Raw genomic sequence first — 20,512 nt, 5'->3', positions numbered from 1 at the left:
ATCGCTTTTTGCCTTAATGTCATTTTTGTCTGATATTAATACATCCACACTAGCTTTCTTTGATTAGTATTTTCCAGGTATATCTTCCTTAATCCTTTTACTTTTAACTTTTCTGTATCCTTATGTTTTAGGTATGCAAGTTGTAAATAGCATATAGTTCAATATTTTTAATCCAGTCTTCACCATTTTTGTTTTTTAACTGGAGCACTTCTTATACATTTAATGTGATAATTGATGTATTTGAGGTTAAATATACATCTGTGTGCTTTATACTTGTCACCTCCATCCTGTTTCTTTCTCATTTCTTGCTTTCTTTAGAAACATTTAAAAAAATTAATAGACGTTACTTTTAGATTTATAGGAAAACTGAGTAGAAAGTAGAGTTCTCATATACTTCCTCACCACCACCACCCCTGCACATACTCAGTTTCTCCTATGTTAACATCCTGCATTAGTGTGGTATATTTGTTAAAACATTGAGCCAATACTGATATTTTATTTTGAACTAAGGTCCATAGATTACATTAGGGTTTGCTCTTTGTATTGTATGTCCTATGGGTCTAACAAATGTATAATGACATCCGTGTACCATTACTGTATCTTAGAGAATAGTTTCAATCCCCTATGCTTCCCTATTCATCCCTTGTTCCCTCCCACTGAACTCCTGGCAACCACAGGTTGTTTTACTTTTGCCATAGTTTTGATTTTTCCAGAATGTCGTATAGTTGGAATCATAGAGGATGTAGCCTTTGCAGACTGGTTTCTTTCCCCTAGCAATAAGCATTTAAGATTCCTCCATGTCTCTTCATGGCTTCATAGCTCATTTCTTGTATCACCAAATAATATTGTAAGGAATCACTACAGTTTGTTTGCCCATTCACTTATTGAAGGGCATCTCTTTTTATCCAGCTTTATTGAAATATAATTAACATATCATGTTATATAAGTTTAAGGTGTACAACTCAATTTGATACACACACATACTGTGAAATGATTACCACAATAAAGTTAGATAATATATCCATCACCTCACATAATTACCTTTTTATTGTGGTGAAAAACACTTAAGACCTACTCTCTTAGCAGCATTCAAATATATAATACAGTATTGTTAACTACAGTCACCATGCTATATATTAGATCTCCAGGACCTATTCATTTTATAACTGGAAGTTTATACGTTTGACCAACAGTTCATTTCCTTCATCCCCCAGCCTGTGGCAACCACCACTCTACTCTCTTTTTCTATGAGTTCAGCTTTTTGTTGATTCCACATGTAAATGAGATCATACAGTATTTGTCTTTCCCTGTCTGACTTATTTCACTGAACACAATGCCCTCAAGGTCCATGCATGTTGCCACAAATGGCAGGATTTCATTCTTTCTTTATGGCAGAATATTTCATTGTATATATACCACACTTTATCCATTCATCTGTTGTTTCCATGTCTTGAATATTGTGAATAATGCTGCCATGAACATGGTGGTGCAGATATCTCTTCAAGATAGTGATTTCATTTCCTTTGTATATATACCCAGACGTGGAATTGCTGAATCATATGTGGCTCTATTTTTAATTTTTTGAGGAAGCTCCATACTGTTTTTCATAGTGGCTGCACCAATTTACCTTCCCACCAGCAGTGTACTAGAGTTCTTTTTTCTCCACACCCTCCCTAACACTTGTTATCTGTTGTCTTTTTGGTAGTAGCTATTCTGACAGGTGTGAGATGATACCTTATTGTTGTTTTGATTTTCATTTTCCTGATGATTAGTGATGTGGAGCATCTTTTCATGTATTTGTTGGTCATTTGGATATCTTCTTCGGAAAAATGTCTGTTAGGTCCTCTGCCCATTCATTATTCTGATTATTTGGGTTTTTGCTATTGAGTTATACAAGTTCCTTATGTATTTTGGATAGTAGCCCTTTATCAGATTTATAGTTTGAAAATATTTTCTCCCATTCAATAGGTTACTTCTTCATTTTGTTAATTGATTCTTTTGCTGTGCAGAAGCTTTTTAGTTTGATATGGTACTACTTGTTTATTTTTGCTTTTGTTGCTTCTGCTTTTGATGGTATATTAAAAAGTCATTGTTAAGATCAATGTCAAGGAGCTTTTCCCCTATGTTTTCTTCTAGGAGTTTTACAATTTCAGCTCTTACATTTAAACCTTTAATCCATTTTGTGTTAATTTTTCTGAGTGGTATAAGACAGGGATCCAATTTCATTCTTCTGTGAGTGAACACCATTTTTTTTAACACCATTATTGGAGTATAATTGCTTTACAATGCTGTTAGTTTCTGCTGTATAACAAAGTGAATCAGCTACGTATACATATATTACTATATCCCCTCCCTCTTGCTTCTCCCTCCCACCCTCCCTGTCCCACCCCTCTAGGTGGTCACAAAGCACCGAGCTGACCTCCCTGTGCTATGCAGCTGCTTCCCACTAGCTATCTGTTTTACATTTGGTAGTGTATGTATGTCCATGCTACTCTCTCACTTCGTCCCAGCTTACCCTTTCCCCTCCACGTGTCCTCAAGTCCATTCTCTACGTCTGCGTCTTTCTGTCCTGCCTCTAGGTTCTTCAGAACCATTTTTTTTAGATTCCATATATATGTGTTAGCATACGGTATTTATTTTTCTCTTTCTGACTTACTTCACTCTGTATGACAGACTCTACGTCCATCCACCTCACTACAGATAACTCAATTTTGTTTCTTTTTATGGCTGAGTAATATTTCATTATATGTATGTGCCACATCTTCCTTACTATTCATATTTTGATGGATGCTTAGGTTGCTTCCATGCCCTGGCTATTGTAAATAGTACTGCAACAAAAATTGTGGTACATGTCTCTTTTTGAATTATGGTTTTGCCAGGGTATATGCCCAGGAGTGGGACTGCTGGGTCATATGGTAGTTCTATTTTTAGTTTTTTAAGGAATCTCCATACTGTTCTCCATAGTGTCTGTATCAATTTACCTTCCCACCAACAGTGCAAGAGGGTTCCCTTTTCTCCACACCCTCTCCAGAATTTATTGTTTGTAGATTTTTTGATGATGGCCATTCTGACCGGTGTGAGGTGATACCTCATTGTACTTTTGATTTGCATTTCTCTAAAGATTAGTGATGCTGAGCATCCTTTCATGCGTTTGTTGGCAATCTGTGTATCTTCTTTGGAGAAATGTCTACTTAGGTCTTCTGCCCATTTTTGGATTGGGTTGGTGGTTGTTTTGATATTGGACTGCATGAACTGCTTGAATATTTTGGAGATTAATCCTTTGTCCATTGATTCACTTGAAAATATTTTCTCCCATTCTAAGGGTTGTCTTTTCATCTTGTTTATGGTTTCCTTTGCTGTGCAAAAGCTTTTAAGTTTCATTAGGTCCCATTTGTTTGTTTTTGTTTTTATTTCCATTTCTCTAGGAGGTGGGTCAAAAAGGATCTTGCTGTGATTTACGTCACAGAGTGTTCTTCCTATGTTTTCCTCTAAGAGTTCTATAGTGTCTGGCCTTACATTTACATCTTTAATCCATTATGAGTTTATTTTTGTGTATGGTGTTAGGAAGTGTTCTAATTTCATTCTTTTCCATTTAGCTGTCCAGTTTTCCCAGCACCACTTATTGAAGAGGCTGTCTTTTCTCCATTGTATATTCTTGCCTCCTTTATCAAAGATAAGGTGACCATATGTGCATGGGTTTATCTCTGGGCTTTTATCCTGTTCCACTGATCTATATTTCTGTTTTTGTGCCAATACCGTACTGTCTTGATTACTGTAGCTTTGTAGTATCATCTGAAGTCCGGAGTCTTGATTCCTCCAGCTCCGTTTTTCTTTCTCAAGATTGCTTTGTCTATTCGGGGTCTTTTGTGTTTGCATACAAATTGTGAAATTTTTTGTTCTAGTTCTGTGAAAAGTGCCATTGGTAGTTTGATAGGGATTGCATTGAATCTGTAGATTGCTTTGGGTAGTATAGTCATTTTTACAATGTAGATTCTTCGAATCCAAGAACGTGGTATATCTCTCCATCTGTTTGTATTATCTTTGATATCTTTTATCAGTGTCTTACAGTTTTCTGCATACAGGTCTTTTGTCTTCTTAGGTAGGTTTATTCCTAGGTATTTTATTCTTTTTGTTGCAATGGTAAATGAGAGTGTTTCCTTAATTTCTCTTTCATATTTTTCATCCTTAGTGTATAGGAATGCAAGAGATTTCTGTGCATTACTTTTGTATCCCGCTACTTTACCAAATTCATTGATTAGCTCTAGTAGTTTTCTGGTAGCATCTTTAGGATTCTCTATGTATTGTATCATGTCATCTGCCAACAGTGACAGCTTTACTTCTTCTTTTCTGATTTAGGTTCCTTTTATTTCTTTTTCTTCTCTGAGTGCTGTGGCTAAAACTTCCAAAACCGTGTTGAATAATAGTGGTGAGAGTGGACAACCTTGTCTTGTTTCTGGTCTTAGAGGAAATGCTTTCAGTTTTTCACCATTGAGAACAGTGTTGGCTGTGGGTTTGTCATATATTGCCTTTATTATGTTGATGTAAGTTCTCTCTATGCCTACTTTCTGGAGAGTTTTTATCATAAGTGGGTGTTGAATTTTGTCAAAAGCTTTTTCTGCATCTATCGAGATGATCATGTTTTTTATCCTTCAGTTTGTTAATATGGTGTATCACATTGATTGATTTGCGTATATTGAAGAATGCTTGCATTCCTGGGATAAACCCCACTTCCTCATGGTGTATGATTCTTTTATTGTGCTGTTGGGTTCTGTCTGCTAGTATTTGGTTGAGGATTTTTGCATCTATGTTCATCAGTGATACTGGCATGTAGTTTTCTTTTTTGTGACATCTTTGTCTCGTTTTTGTATCAGGGTGATGGTGGCCTCATAGAATGACTTTGGGAGTGATGAACACCATTTATTAAGAAAACTATTTTCCCCCACAGAGGGCTCCCTTATCAAATAATTGACCATATATGCTTGGGTTTATTTATCGGCTCTCAATTCTGTTCCTTTGGTCTGTGTGTCTGTTTTTATACCAATACCATACTGTTTTGATTACTGTGGCTTTGTAATGTAGTTTGAAATCAGTGATGCCTTTATCTTTCTTTGTCTTTCTCAAAATTGACTTTTTGGGTCATTTGTGGTTCCCCAGGAATTTCAAGATGGTTGTTTTCTACTTCTGTTAAATATGCCATTGGAATTTTGGTAGGATTTGAGTTGAATCTCTAGATATCTTTGGATAGATGGACAATTTAACAATATTAATTCTTCACATGCATGATGTGTATCTTTCCATTTATAGGTGTCTTCAGTTTCTTTTATCAATCTCTTGCAGTTTTAAGTGTACAGAAATTTCTCCTCCTTTGTTAAATTTGTTTCTTTAAATTTATTGTTTTTAATGCTATTGTAAATGGGATTGTTTTCTTTATTTCTCCAACATAATTCATTGTTAGTATATAGAAACACAACCGATTTTTGTATGTAGATTTTATATCCTGCAACCTCACTGAATTTGTTTATTTTAACAGTTTTTTTGGTGGAGTCTTTAGGGTTTTCTATATATAAGATCCTGTCCTCTGAAAACAGAGGCAATTTTTCTTCGTCCTTTCCAGTTTAGATGCTTTTCTTTTTCTTTTTTGCCTAATTGCTCTGGTTAGAAGTTAAAGTACTATGTTGAAAACTCACCTCCTTTCAAGAAAACATCAAAATCACAATCAATTGCTGAAGAACCATCAACAAGAAACACTGAAACCTACCAAAAAACATATTCTACATCCAAAGACAAAGAAGAAGCCACAGTGGGATAGTAGGAGGGGCACTGTTGCTATATAATCAAATCCCATGCCTACTGGGTGGGCGACCCACAAACTGGGAAATAATTATATTGCAGAGGTTCTCCCAGAGGAGTGAGAGTTCTGAGCCCCACATCAGGCTCCCCAGCCTGGGGGTCTGGCATTGGGAGGAATAGTGCCCAGAACATTTGGCTTTTAAGGCCAGCAGGGCTTAAGTGCAGGAGCTGCACAGGACTGGGAGAAACAGAGACTCCACTCTGAGAGAGCACACAGAAGGTTTCATGTATGCTGGGATCCAGAGCAAAGCAGTGACTCCACAGGAGCCTGGGCCAGACCTACTTGCGGATCTTGGAGGGTCTCCTGGGAAGGCGGGGATCGGTTGTGGCTCACTGTGGGGGCAGGGACACTGGTGGAAGAGGCCCCAGGGAATATTTATTGGTGTGAGCTCTCCCAGAGGTCGCCATTTTGTCACCGAGGCCTGGCCCTACCTAACAGCCTGCAGGCTCCAGTGGTGGTACACCTCAGGCCAAACAACCAACAGAGTGGGAATAAAGCTTCACCCATCAGCAGACAGGCTGCCTAAAATTATCCTGAGCTCACAGCCGCCTCTATACACACCCCTTGACATGGCCCTGCCCACCAGAGGGACAAGACCAAGCTCCACCTACCAGTGGACAGGCACCAGTCCCTCCCACCAGGAAGCCTGCACAAGCTCCTGGACCAAACTCACTCAGTGGATGGCAGGCAACACCAGAAGTAAGAGGAACTACAGACCTTTAGCCTGAGAAAGGGAGATCGCAAGCACAGAAAGTTGACAAAATTAGACGGCAGAGAATATGTTCTAGAAGAAGAAACAAGACAAAACCCCAGAACAACAACTAAGTGAAGTGGAGATGGGCAATCTGCCTGAAAAAATATTCAGAGTAATGAGAGTAAAGATGATCCAGGATCTCAAAAAAAGAATGGTGGCACAGGGAGATCAGCTCGGTGCTTTGTGACCACCTGGAGGGGTGGGATAGGGAGGATAGGAGGAAGACACTAGAGGGAGAGAATATGGGTATATATGTATACATACAGCTGATTCATTTTGTTATACAGTAGAAACTAACACAACATTGTAAAGCCATTATACTCCAGTAAAGATGTTAAAAAAAAATGGCAGCACAGACCAAGAAGATATAAGATTCAAAGAACACACAGAGATAAATGATACAGTAACTGAAATGAAAAATACACGAGAAGGAATCAGTAGCAGAATAAATGAGGCAGAAGAGTGAATGAGTGAGCTGGAAGACAGATTTGTGGAAATCACTGCTGTGAAACAGAATTTTTAAAAAATGAAAAGAAATGAGGACAGTCTGAGACCTCTGGGGCAACACTAAACACACCAACATTCGCATTATAGGGCTCCCAGAAGGAAAAGAGAGAGAGAAAGAGCCTGAGAAACTATTTGAAGAGATAATAGCTGAAAACTTCCCTAACACGGGAAAGGAAACACTCAAGTCCAGGAAGCACAGAGAGTCCCATACGGGATAAACCCGAGGAGGAACATGCCAAGACACATACTAATAAAATTGACAAAAATTGAAGACAAATAGGAAATATTAAAAGCAACAAGGGAAAAAGCAACAAATAACATACAAGGGAATGCTCATATGGTTATATGCTGATTTTTCAGCAGAAACTCTGCAGGCCAAAAGGGAGTGGCATGATATATTTAAAGAGATGAAAGAGACAAACATACAACCAAGAATGCTCTACCCTGCAATGCTCTCATTCACATATGATGGAGACATCAAAAGCTTTATAGACAAGCAAAAGCTAAGAGAATTCAACACCACCAAACCAGCTTTACAGCAAATGCTAAAGGAACTTCTCTAGGCAGAAAGGAAAGTGCCACAACTAGAAAAAAAAATTATGAAAGGGAAAGCTCACTGGTAACAACAAACATACAGTAAAGGTAGGAAATCATCAACACACAAATATGATATCAAAATCAGCAATTGTGAGGAGGGATATTGGAAATGCATTTGAAATTAAGAGACCAGCAACTTAAAACAATCTTTGTGTGTGTGTGTGTGTGTGTGTGTGTGTGTGTGTGTGTGTGTGTGTACTGGTATATCAAAACCTCATGGTAACCACAAACCAAAAATATACAGTAGATACATACACAAAAAAAGAAAGCAATCTAAACAGAACTCTAAATATACTCATCTAATCAGAAGAGAAGAGAACAAAAGAGGAAGAGAAGAAAAAATATCTACAAAAACAGATTCTGAACAATTAATAAAATGGCAGTAAGAACATAATATTGATAATTACCTTAGATGTAAATGGATTAAATGCTCCAACCAAAGACATAGACTGGCTGAATGGATACAAAAACAAGATCTGTATATATGCTGTCTGCAAGAGACCCACTTCAGATCTAGGGACACATACAGACTGATAGTGAGGGGATGGAAAAAGTCATTCCATGGAAATGGAAATCAAAAGAAAGCTGGAGTAGCAATACTCACATAAGACAAAATAGACTTTAAAATAAAGACTGTTACAGGAGACAACGAAGGACACTACATAATGATCAAGAGATCAATCCAAGAAGAAGATATAACAATCGTAAATATATATGCACCCAATATAGGAACATCTCAATATATAAGGCAAATGTTAACATCCATAAAAGGAGAAATCAACAGTAATGCAATAATAGTGGGGGACATTAACACCAGACTTACATCAGTGAACAGATCATCCAGACAGAAAATCAATAAGGAAACACAAACCTTAAATGACACATTAGACCAGAGGGACTTATTTCATATTTATAGAATATTCCATCCAAAAGCAGCAGAATACACGTTCTTCTCAAGTGCACATGGACCTCCTTCTCCAAGATAGATCACATGCTGGGCCACAAAGCAAACCTCAGTGAATTTAAGAAAATTGAAATCATATCAAGCATCTTTTCTGAGCACAACACTATGAGATTAGAAATCAACTACAAGAAAAAAAACTGTAAAAAACACAAACACATGGAAGCTAAACAACATGTTATGGAACAACCAATGGATCACTGAAGAAATCAAAGAGGAAATTAAAAAAATTACCTAGAGACAAGTGAAAATGAAAACATGACGATCCAAAATCTTTGGGATGCAGCAAAAGCAGTTCTAGGAGAGAAGTTTATAGCAATACAGTCTTACCACAGGAAACAAGAAAAATCTCAAACAACCTAACCTTACATCTAAAGCAACTAGACAAAGAAGAACAAACAAAACCCAAAGTTAGTAGAAGGAAAAAAAAACCCATAAAGATCAGAGCAGAAAGAAATGAAATAGGGACGAAGAAAACAGTAGCAAAGATCAATGAAACTAAAATCTGGTTCTTTGAGAAGATAAACAAAATTGATAAACCTTTAGCCACACTCATCAAGAAACAATGGGAAAGGGCTCAAATCAATACAATTAGAAGTGGAAAACGAAAAGTTACAACTGACACCACAGAAACACAACGGATAATAAACAACTAGTAGAAGCAACTATACACCGATAAAATGGACAACCTGGAAGAAATGGAAAAATTCTAAGAAAGGGACAATCTTCCCAGACTGAACCCGGAAGAAACAGAAAATATGAACAGACCAGTCACAAGTACTGAAATTGAAACTGTGATTTTAAAACTTACAACAAACAAAAATCCAGGACCAGATGCCTTCACAGGTGAATTCTATTCAACATTTAGAGAAAAATTAACACCTATTCTTATGAAATTATTCCAAAAAATTGCAGAGGAAGGAACACTCCCAAACTCCTTGTCTGAGGACACCATCATCCTAATACCAAAACCAGACAAAGATACCACAAAAAAAGAAAATTATAGGCCAATATCACTGATGAACATAGATGCAAAAATACTCAACAAAATACTAGCAAACTGAATCCAACAATACATTAAAAGGATCATACACCTCTTTCAAGTGAGATTTATTCCAGGGATGCAAGGATTTTTCAATATCTGCAAATCAGTGTGATACACCACATTAACAAATTGAAGAATAAAAAGCATATGATCATCTCAATAGATGCAGAAAAAGCTTTTGACAAAATCCAACACCAATTCTTGATAAAAGCTCTCCAGAAAGTGGGCATAGAGGGAACCTACCTCAACATAATAAAGGCCTTTATGAAAAACCCACAGCTAATAACATACTCAACAGTGAAAAGCTGAAAGCATTTCCTCTAAGATCAGGAACAGGACAAGGATATCTACTGTCACCACTTTTATTCCACATAGTTTTGGAAGTCCTAGCCATGGCAGTCAGAGAAGGAAAAGAAATAAAAGGAATCCAAATTGGAAAAGAAGAAGTAGAACCATCACTGTATGCAGATGACATGATACTATACATAGAAAATCCTAAAGTTGCTACTGGAAAACTACTAGAGCTCATCAATGAATTCAGTGAGGTTGCAGAATGCAAAATTAATACACAGAAACCTGTTGCATTTCTATACAGTAACAACGAAAGTTCATAAAGAGATATTAAGGAAACAATCCCGTTTACCATCAGAACAAAAAGAATAAAATACCTAGGAATAAATGTACCGAAGGAGGCAAAAGACCTGTCCTCTGAAAACTATAAGACACTGACTGGTAAAAGAAATCAAAGATGACAGAACCAGATGGAAAGATATACCATGTTTTTGTATTGGAAGAATCAACATTGTGAAAATGAGTGTACTACCCAAAGCAATCTACAGATTCAGTGCAATCCCTATCAAATTACCAATGGCCTTTTTACCAGAACTAGAACAAAAGAATTTTACAGTTTGTATGGAAACACAAAAGACCCTGAATAGCCAAAGCAATCTTGAGAAAGAAAAACAGAGCTGCAGGAATTAGGCTCCCTGACTTCAGACTATACTACAAAGCTACAGTAATCAAGACAATATGGTACTGGCACAAAAATAGAAATATAGATCAGTGGTACAGGATAGAAAGCCCATAAATAAACTCGCCTGCCTATGGTCACCTAAACTATGACAAAGGAGGCAAGAATATACAATGGAGAAAAGACAGTCTCTTCAATAAGTGGTGCTGAGAAAACTGTACAGCTACATGGAAAAGAATGAAATTAGAACATTCTCTAACACCACACACAAAAATAAACTCAGAATAGATTACAGTAAGTCCCCTACATATGAACCTTCAAGTTGCCAACTTTCAAAGATGCGAACATGCGTTTGCATGTCCAGTCACATTAAGTTAGTTCACGTGTCTGGCATACATTGTCATATGTGTGTATCCTCTACAAGTTGTGCTTTTGTGTACTCTACTGTACTATACTGTATAGAGTACAGTAGTACAGTGTCTTTATTTCAAGCCCAGGATGTCTGGAAGCAAGTGTAAAAGCAGCAGTGATGTAGCTGATAACTGCTAAGAAGTGCCAAGCAATAACGATGGAAACAAAAGTGAAAACAATTGAGAGAGTGGAGCGAGGCGAAAAGATGGTAGACGTCGCTCATTCTTATAACATGAGTCATTCAGCCTTCGGCACAATTCTGAAGAACAAGGACAAGATCATGGAACATGTGAAGTCTACTGTGCCGATGATGTCGGCAGTAATATCGAAGAAATGTGTAAAAGTGGTGGAGGAGATGAAGAAACTTTTCAGTGTGTGGATGCAGGATCAGCATCAGCGTTGAGTCCTGTTCAGCTTAATGCTGATTCAAGAGAAAGCTAAAAGCCTTCAAGAGAAACCTAAAAGACTTGAGAAAGAAACATGGCGAAGAATCAGAGGGAGCATCTTTTAACACCAGCCATGGGTGGTTTCGTCGGTTCAAGGCTAGAGCCAACCTTCACAACATAAAAGTAAGTGGCAAGGCAGTGAGTGCAGATATGGTAGCTGCCTGCGAATTTCCTGAAATGCTTTGAGAAATTATTGATGAAGGCACGTATTTACCTGAGCAGGGTTTTAATGTGGATGAGATAGGACTGTACTGGAAGAGGATGCCAGATCAAAGTTACATCAGTAAGAAGGAAAAGTTGATGCCCGGCTATAAAGCAGCAAAGGATAGGCTAACTCTGTTGGCAATGCTTCTGATGATCTGAAGCTGAAGCCTTTCTTAGTTTATCATTCAGAGAACCCAAGAGCCCTTAAAAACATAGCCAAGGGCTCTCTTCCTGTTGTGTGGAAGAGTAACCCCAAAGCCTGGATTACACAGGCCATTTTCCATGACTGGTTTTTCCACCACTTTATCCTGGAGGTAGAGAAATATTGCTTGGAGAAAGACGTCCCATTCAACATTCTTTTGCTGCTCGACAGTGCTCCAGGCCACTCCCCATTCATGGATGACTTTCATCCCAACGTCAAAGTAGTGCATCTGCCACTGAATGCTATTGAGTACGTTGCTCATCCAACCTTTGGACCAGGGAGTTATAGCGACTTTCAAGAAATATCATTTATGTCACACTTTTCATCAGACAGTAAAGGTTAGTGATCAGTCAGGAACAATCTTGTGACAATTTTGGAAGGACTATAACATCTGTAAGGCCGTAAAAAACATTGACTTTTCTTGTCGTAAGGTTATGGCCGTCACCATGAATGGGGTTTGGAAGAACCTTTGGCCGCAGTTTGTTCACGATTTTTGTGGATTTGAGAATGTGGATGAGGAGTACAAAGAGGTCTTCAGCAACTTCATGACCCTCAGCAAGAAGCTGGAGCTATATCTGCAAGAGGACAGCTTCACTGAACTCCTTTCTGTGCAACATGAGGAGCTTACTAATGAAGACCTGATGGAATTGGAGGCCCAGAGAAAGGATGAGGAGAGACAAGAGGAAGAAAAAGTAACTGAAGAACCAAAGAAATTCATGATGCAGGAAATGGCAAGGGGGTTTTCTTTATATGAGGAGGTACTGTTAGTTTTTGAGGCACAGGACCCGAACGTAGAGCAATACCCAAAGGTTGCAGCAGCCATTCAGAATGCCATCCAGTGCTACCATGTCATATATGACGAGAAGAAAAGAGCTACTACCCAGACATCACTGGATTGTTTTTTTCAAGAGAGTAGATAGAATTGAATCCAGCAAGGAACCAGAACCTGTGCCATCAGCGTCAGGCATGAGTGAAATTGCAACTTGCCCTCCGTCACCTATGGCTGATGATCCTTCAGCTATACCATCTCCCACCTCCCCTCCCTCCTCCAGTCAGTAACTCTTTTTCCTGTTCACTTGATGCCAGCACGTGTATGCCAGCTGTTGTAGTGTACTACTGTACTTTTCAGGGTACTGTACTATAAGATTAAAATGTTTTATTTTTTGTGTTTGCTTGTTTTTATGTATTATTTGTGTGAAAAGTATTATAAATCTATTACAGTACAGTACTATATAGCCGATTTTGTTAGTTGGGTACCTAGGCTAACTTTGTTGGACTTAGAAACAAATTGGACTTAGGAACGCGCTCTTGCAGTGGAACTTGTTCGTGTGTAGGGGACTTACTGTAACGATCTAAATGTAAGAGCAGATACTATAAAACTCTTAGAGGAAAACATAGGCAGAACACTCTTCGACATAAATTGCAGCAATATCTTTTTGGATCCACCCCTAGAGTAATGAAAATAAAAACAAAAATAAACGGGACCTAATTAAACTTAAAAACTTTTGCACATTAAAGGAAACCGTCAACAAAACGAAAAGACAACCACAGAATGGGAGAAAATATTTGCAAACAAAGTGACCAACAGGGGATTAATCTCCAAAATGTATAAATAGCTCATGCAGCTCAATAACAAAAAAAACCAGACAACCCAATCAAAAAAGGGGCTGAAGACCTAAATAGACATGTCTCCAGAGAAGACATACAGATGGCCAAAAAGCACATGAAAAGATGCTCAGCATCACTAATTATTAGAGAAACGCAAATCAGTAGTACAGTGATGTATCTCCTCACACCTGTCAGAATGGCCATCATCAAAAAGCCACAAACATGAGCTTCCCTGGTGGCGCAGTGGTTGCAAGTCCGCCTGCCAGTGCAGGGGACACGGGTTTGTGCCCCGGTCGGGGAGGATCCCACATGCCGTGGAGAAGCTAGGCCTGTGAGCCATGGCTGCTGGGCCTGCACGTCTGGAGCCTGTGCTCCACAACAGGAGAGGCCACAGCAGTGAGAGGCCCACGTACCGCAAAAAAAAAAAAAAAAAAAAAAACCACAATAAATGCTGGAGAGAGTGTGGAGAAAAGGGAACACTCCTACACTCTTTGCGGGAATATAAATTGATACAACCACTATGGAGAACAGTATGGAGTTTTCTTAAAAAACTAAAAATAGAACTACCATATGGTCTAGCAGTCCCACTCCTGGGCATATATCTGGATAAAACCATAATTTGAAAAGATACATGCACCCCAATATTTATTGCAGCACTATTTACAACAGCCAAGACATGGAAAGAACCTAAATGTCCATTGACAGAGGAATGGATAAAGACGGTGTTGTACATATGTACAGTGGAGTATTACTCGGCCATAAAAAGAGTGAAATAACGCCATCCATAATGCAGCAACATGGATGGACCTAGAGATAATCATACTAAGTGAACTAAGACAGAGAAAGACAAATATCATATGAGATCACTTATATGTGGAATCTAAAAAGATGATACAAATGAACTTATTTACAAAACAGAAACCAACTCACAGACTTTGAAAACAAACTTATGGTTATCAAACGGGAAAGGTGGAGGGAGGTATAAATTAGGAGTTTGGGATCAACATATGCACACTACTATATATAAAATAGATAATCAACAAGGACGTCCTGTATAGCACAGGGAACTCTACTCAATATTCTCTAATCATCTATATGCGAAAAGACTCTGAAGAAGAATGGATATATGTATATGTATAATTGAACCACTTTGCCGTACACCTGAAACTAACAACACATTGTAAATCAACTATACCCTAATATAAAATAAAAATTAAATTGAATAAAAAGAACTTAAATCAACTATACCCCAATATAAAATAAAAATTAAATTGAATAAAAAGAACTTAAAAATAAAGTTTAGAGCTTCCCTGGTGGCGCAGTGGTTGAGAGTCCGCCTGCCGATGCAGGGGACACGGGTTCGTGCCCTGGTCCAGGAAGATCCCACATGCCGTGGAGCGGCTAGGCCCGTGAGCCATGGCCTCTGAGCCTGCGCATCTGGAGCATATGCTCCGCAACGGGAGAAGCCACAACAGTGAGAGGCCTGCGTACCGCAAAAAAAAAAAAAAAAAAATTAAAAATAAATTACTTAGGTCTAAAAAAAAGTACTATGTTGAACAGAAGTCGTGAGAATGAACATCCTTGTCTTGTTCCTGAATTTAGAGGAAAACCTTTCACATTTCACCACTGAGTATGTTGTTAGCTGTTTTTTTGTCATATGGCCTTTGTTATTTTGAGATAGGCTCCTTTTATACCCAGTTTTTTGAGAGCTTTTATTATGAAAGTGTGTTGAATTTTGTCAAATGCTTTATCTGTATCTGTTGAGAGAATCATAGTATTTTTATCTTTCATTCTTTTACTGTAATGCATTATTTTTATTGATTTGTGTATGAACCATCCTTGCATCCGAGGAATAAATTCACTTGATCATGGTGTATGATCTTTTTAATGGGCTGTTGAATTCTGTTTGCTAGTATTTTGTTGAGAATGTTTGCATCTATATTCATCAGGGATATTGGCCTGTTGCTTTTTTCTTGTGGTATTTTTATCTGACTTTGGTATCAGGGTAATGCTGGCCTCGTGATATGAGTTTTGGAGTGTTCCCTCTTCAATTGGAAGAGTTTGAGAAAGATTGGCATTAATTCTTCTTCAAATGTTTGATATAAATCACCACTAAAACCATCTGGTCCTGGTATTTTCTTTGTTGGGCCGTTTTTGATTACTGATTCAGTCTCCTTATTATTGGTCTGTTCTGATTTTCTGTTTCTTCCTGATTCAGTCTTAGTGGGTTGTCTGTTTAACTTTGTTTCATTAATTTTTTTCTATTATCTTTCTAGTCTCTATTTCATTTATTTCTGCTCTAATCTTTAATTCCCTCTTGCTAAATTTGGGCTTAGTTTTTTCTTTATACTTCCTTGAGAAGTAAAGTTAGGTTGTTTATTTGAGATCTTTTCTTAATGTAGGCATTTATTGCTATAAACTTCCTTCTTAGAACTATCTTTGCTGCATTCCCTAAGCTTTGATATATTTTTTTTGTTGTTTTTGTTCTCAAAATACTTTCTGATTTGCCTTTTGATTTCTTCTTTGATCCGTTGATTATTCAGGAGTGTGTTGTTTAATTTCCATGCATTTGTAAATTTTTCATTTTTCTTCATGTTATGTTTTTCTAGTTTCATGCCATTGCAGTGGGAAAAGATACTTGATATGATTACAGTCTTCTTAAATTTGTTAAGGCTTGCTTTCTGGCCCAATATATGATTTATCCTAGAATATGTTCCTTGTGTATGTGAGAGGAATATATATTCTGGTGCTGTTGAATGGAATGTTCTGTATGTGTCTATTCGGTCAGTTTTGTCTGTAGTGTTAGGTCCACTATTGATTAATTTTCTGTTTGGATACCTATGTATTGTTGAAAGTGGGTTTTGAAATGTTCCCTACTGTTATTTATTTCTATTACTCCCTTCAGTTCAGTTAATGTTTGCTTTAAATATTTAGTTGCTCTAGTGTTGAATGTGTATGTATATACGGTTGTGATATCCTCTTGATGAATTGACCCCTTTGTCACTATATGGTGTCCTTCTTTGTCTCTTGTGACTGATTTTGAGTAAAGTCTATTTTGTCTGATAATTATAGCCACTCTTGCTCTCTTTTTGTTACCATTTGCATGGAATATCTTTTTCCATCTCTTCACTTTCAGCTTATGTGTGTCCTTAAAGCTAAAGTTAGTCTCTTGTAGATAGCACATTGTTGGATCTTGTTTTTGTTTGTCTTTTATCCATTCAGCCACTCTGTGTCTTTGATTGGATAGTTTAGTTCATTTACATTTAAATATTGATAGTTAAGTGCTTACTAGTCCCATCTTGTTAATTGTTTGAGTTTTTAGTTCCTTTCTTCCTCTCTTGCTTTTTTCCTTTTTGATTTATTTTTATAATGGTGTGTCCTAATTCCTTTATCATATATGTGTTTTGCAAATATTTTCTCCCATTTTGTGGCTTGCCTTTTCATTCTCTTAACAGTGTCTTTCACAGAGCAGAAGTTTCTAATTTTAATGAAGTCCAGCTTCTTTTTTCTTTCATGAATTGTGCTTTCAGTGTTGTTTAAAAAGTCATCAGTAAACCAAATGTCACGTAGTTTTCCCCTATGTTACCTCTAAGAGTTCTGTAGTTTGAGGTCTTACATTTAGATTTACGATTGTTTTTGAATTAATTTTTGTGAAAGGTTTAAGGTCTGTGCTCAGATTTTTTTTCTTTTTTGCATGTGGATGTCCAGTTGTTCCAGCACCAATTGTTTTAAAAAGACTATCCTCATTTTTTTGTACTTCCTGGTTCCCCCTTCTACTAGTGTAGAAATTAATTACTGTTTGTATTCTTTTAATGATTGTCCTAAAAGAATAGAATCCTTACTTAACTGTCCACCATGTTTGTAGTCTCTCTCTGCTGCACTTTAGCTGCGTATTTATTATGTCTTATCTTTCAGTTCACTAATTTTCTCTTCATCTGCTTATAAATTGCTATTAGTAAGCCTATCCATTATGTTGCCATTTGGGTTACTGTATCTTTCATTTCAAGTAGTTCTTTTTGCCCAAATCAGCAAGGTCACATTTTATAGTTTCTGTTTCTTATAAACTTGTGTGATGTGCAAAGTGTTCAACAACTGATACGGCTTGGGCAATAATCAGTCAGAATGGATACCAGCTGGAAACAACCACTGTAACTGTATCAATATGTACTATTGAATATCAACCTAGTTATATACTTTTTGAGCATATCTTTTATTTCCTTAAACTTTGAAAACAGAGATGTTTTATAGGCAGTTTTTGATACTTCTTTTATTTACATCCTGAGAATCTGTTTCTGCTGATTCTCATTTATGGTGTCTTGTTTCCTACTGTGCTTGATTTTTTTATGTTTCTACTCAAGATTCTTGAAAAATTATTTATGGAAATATTTTGAAGCCTAAGATGAAGGTGTCTTCCCCCAGAGAGGATTTACATTTGCTTCTTCCTATGTTTGGGACCAATGAAAACTAAATTCATAGCTTGACATCTTTTGGCCTCCCATATAATGTAATTTGGGGCTGTAAATACATGAGAAAGTCTGTTTGTATTACACCTTAGGGACTGGTTTTCCGTACCCCATTTTGTTGGATTCTTCTCAGAACCAAGGTATCTATCTTTCATTGCAGTCCCCTGAGGATGTGGATGAAAGTCGGTTTACTTCTGGTTTTCCGTTAGCCTAAGAGTGTGATCCCTTGAGCCTTGATGTCTATTTTCCTGACCTAGTAAGGTACATTAAAACTAAAGTTAACATTTGCCTAGGTTTACAAATGCCCAGCAGGAAAAAAAAAGTAGCTTTAATTCTCCATTTACTTCTCTGGGACCTCACTTTTCCTTAGATATTGCTTGGTAATTGCTTTACTAGTCACTTGCTTTTGGAATTAAAAAAAAAACGTTATCCAACATTTTTTGGTTGTTTTCAGTAGGAGGGTTGGTTTGACATATATAATGTGCCCTATTTTCAGAAGCAGAGTTCAGTATTTCCATAGCATTTTAATAGAACAGTTCTTCAAAGATTTTTCTCAGATTCATGTCTTTTCATTATGAGTATCCCTCAGCCATTGTGACTATGTTAATAGTATTAGTAAAATATGGTAAAGTCTTCCTTATATGCTTTGTAAAAGAAACCCAATATTTCTTTTTTCAGGCTAAAGAGGCGGTGACAGAAGCTGAACGACGTGATCCTACAAATATTTTCACTAAATTTTATGTATTCAGGATTGCAATCCTAGAGGGCAACTCTGACAGAGGTATAAATGTTATTTATGAGTTATATTTGACTGTTAACACAAAGAATAATTCTCTTTGGCCGTAATAGAGAAAAATAGCTTTTAAGACAATGGAGTCGAATATATATGCTAGCTTTCCTATGTAAAGATGATACAACCATACAAAAAGAAACTATGGAAGGTTGCATAAAAATAAAAGAACAGGGTTTGCCTATTGAAGGAGTAGGAACTAGGCAGATGTGGGGCAAGAACTGGGGGAAAGTCTTGTTCCTGTATACTTTTTTGTACTTTGTCATTTGAACCAGCCTATTAAAAATTAACTTTAAAAAACTGTGAGAGCAGGGAGAAATTATAATGCAGTCATTTAAGAATTGTCATTAGAGAATAGAAGTCTCCAGGATACCTTTTGATTGTACTTATTTGGGAAGTTATCGGTGAGAGATCTGGCCCTGAAATGTAGTTTCTCTCCACAGGGTTGACAGTGGTACAGTTGCTCACATGAACCTTATCCCATTAGTGCTTTGTCCTTTCCATTAAGTTAAGCGTAGTTTCCTAGCTAGTTGTCTGCACACACGTGTATCTTGACTTGGTCACAGATTTACCTGTGCTGTGATATTATTCCTGCTCAGCTCTGGGTAGCTGAGCAAATCCTGGAGCTGTTTGAGCTTCAGACTGGTTGCCCTTTGTGAAGGGCACAAGTAGAGAAATTGAGAAGCTTGAGTTAATGGGTTCAAACAGAATTTATACTAGTCCAATTAAGCAACTATTTGTGAATACCTACTAAATATGCAGTGGAGTCTGTTATTCACTCTGTAAGAAAAAGAAAGATGATTTATTCTGCTTTGAAAAAGAAATGTTCCACGGTAGTAAAGTATATCTGTATGTTAATTAAGGACTAACAAATTGGAATCAGCTCTTTATCAAGGTTAATATTGCTGTTATGTCCATCATCAGGGTTTTCACTAGAGACTTCTGGGCATTTGTTTTTCTTGATATATTATGCTGAAGTATAGAAAAACTTGAACCTTTTGCCAGTAGAAATGGCAAAAAAAATAACCCCACACAACCAGATTTCCTTTTTTTTTTTTTAACATCTTTATTGGGGTATAATTGCTTTACAATGGTGTGTTAGTTTCTGCTTTATAACAAAGTGAATCAGTTATACATATACATATGTTCCCATACGTCTTCCCTCTTGCGTCTCCCTCCCTCCCACCCTCCCTATCCCACCCCTCCAGGCTGTCACAAAGCACCGAGCCGATATCCCTGTGCCATGCGGCTGCTTCCCACTAGCTATCTACCTTACGTTTGTTAGTGTGTATATGTCCATGACTCTCTCTCGCCCTGTCACAGCTCACCCTTCCCCCTCTCCATATCCTCAAGTCCGTTCTCCAGTAGGTCTGCGTCTTTATTCCTGTCTTACCCCTAGGTTGTTCATGACATTTTTTTTCTTAAATTCCATATATATGTGTTAGCATACGGTATTTGTCTTTTTCTTTCTGACTTACTTCACTCTGTATGACAGACTCTAGGTCTATCCACCTCATTACAAATAGCTCAATTTCGTTTCTTTTTATGGCTGAGTAATATTCCATTGTATATATGTGCCACATCTTCTTTATCCATTCATCCGATGATGGGCACTTAGGCAGATTTCCTATTAAGGCTTTTCTTTTAACATTCTATTAAAATAAAATTATTTTACTTTTTTTTTTTTTTTTTTTTTTTTTTTT

The 20,512-nt window shown here is 37.2% G+C and overlaps 1 protein-coding gene across 1 annotated transcript in view; it reads left to right on the top strand.

Annotated features, from left to right (window-relative positions):
- The window catches only part of TEX11 (testis expressed 11), a 345,168-nt gene that overhangs the window by 222,144 nt on the left and 102,512 nt on the right, over positions 1 to 20,512 (top strand). The window contains exon 17 of the mRNA XM_027093589.1: positions 18,698 to 18,800. Within this exon, the coding sequence (XP_026949390.1) occupies positions 18,698 to 18,800 (103 nt within the window). The remainder of the gene's footprint in view (positions 1 to 18,697; positions 18,801 to 20,512) is intronic.

The sequence above is a fragment of the Aethalodelphis obliquidens genome, unplaced genomic scaffold (assembly GCF_003676395.1).
Source record: "Aethalodelphis obliquidens isolate GAN/ISIS:26980383/991018 unplaced genomic scaffold, ASM367639v1 scaffold85, whole genome shotgun sequence".
NCBI classification, from domain to species: Eukaryota; Metazoa; Chordata; class Mammalia; order Artiodactyla; family Delphinidae; genus Aethalodelphis; species Aethalodelphis obliquidens.
The sequence above is the reverse complement of the archived record's forward strand: the minus strand, read 5'-3'. Positions and strand labels throughout refer to the sequence as shown.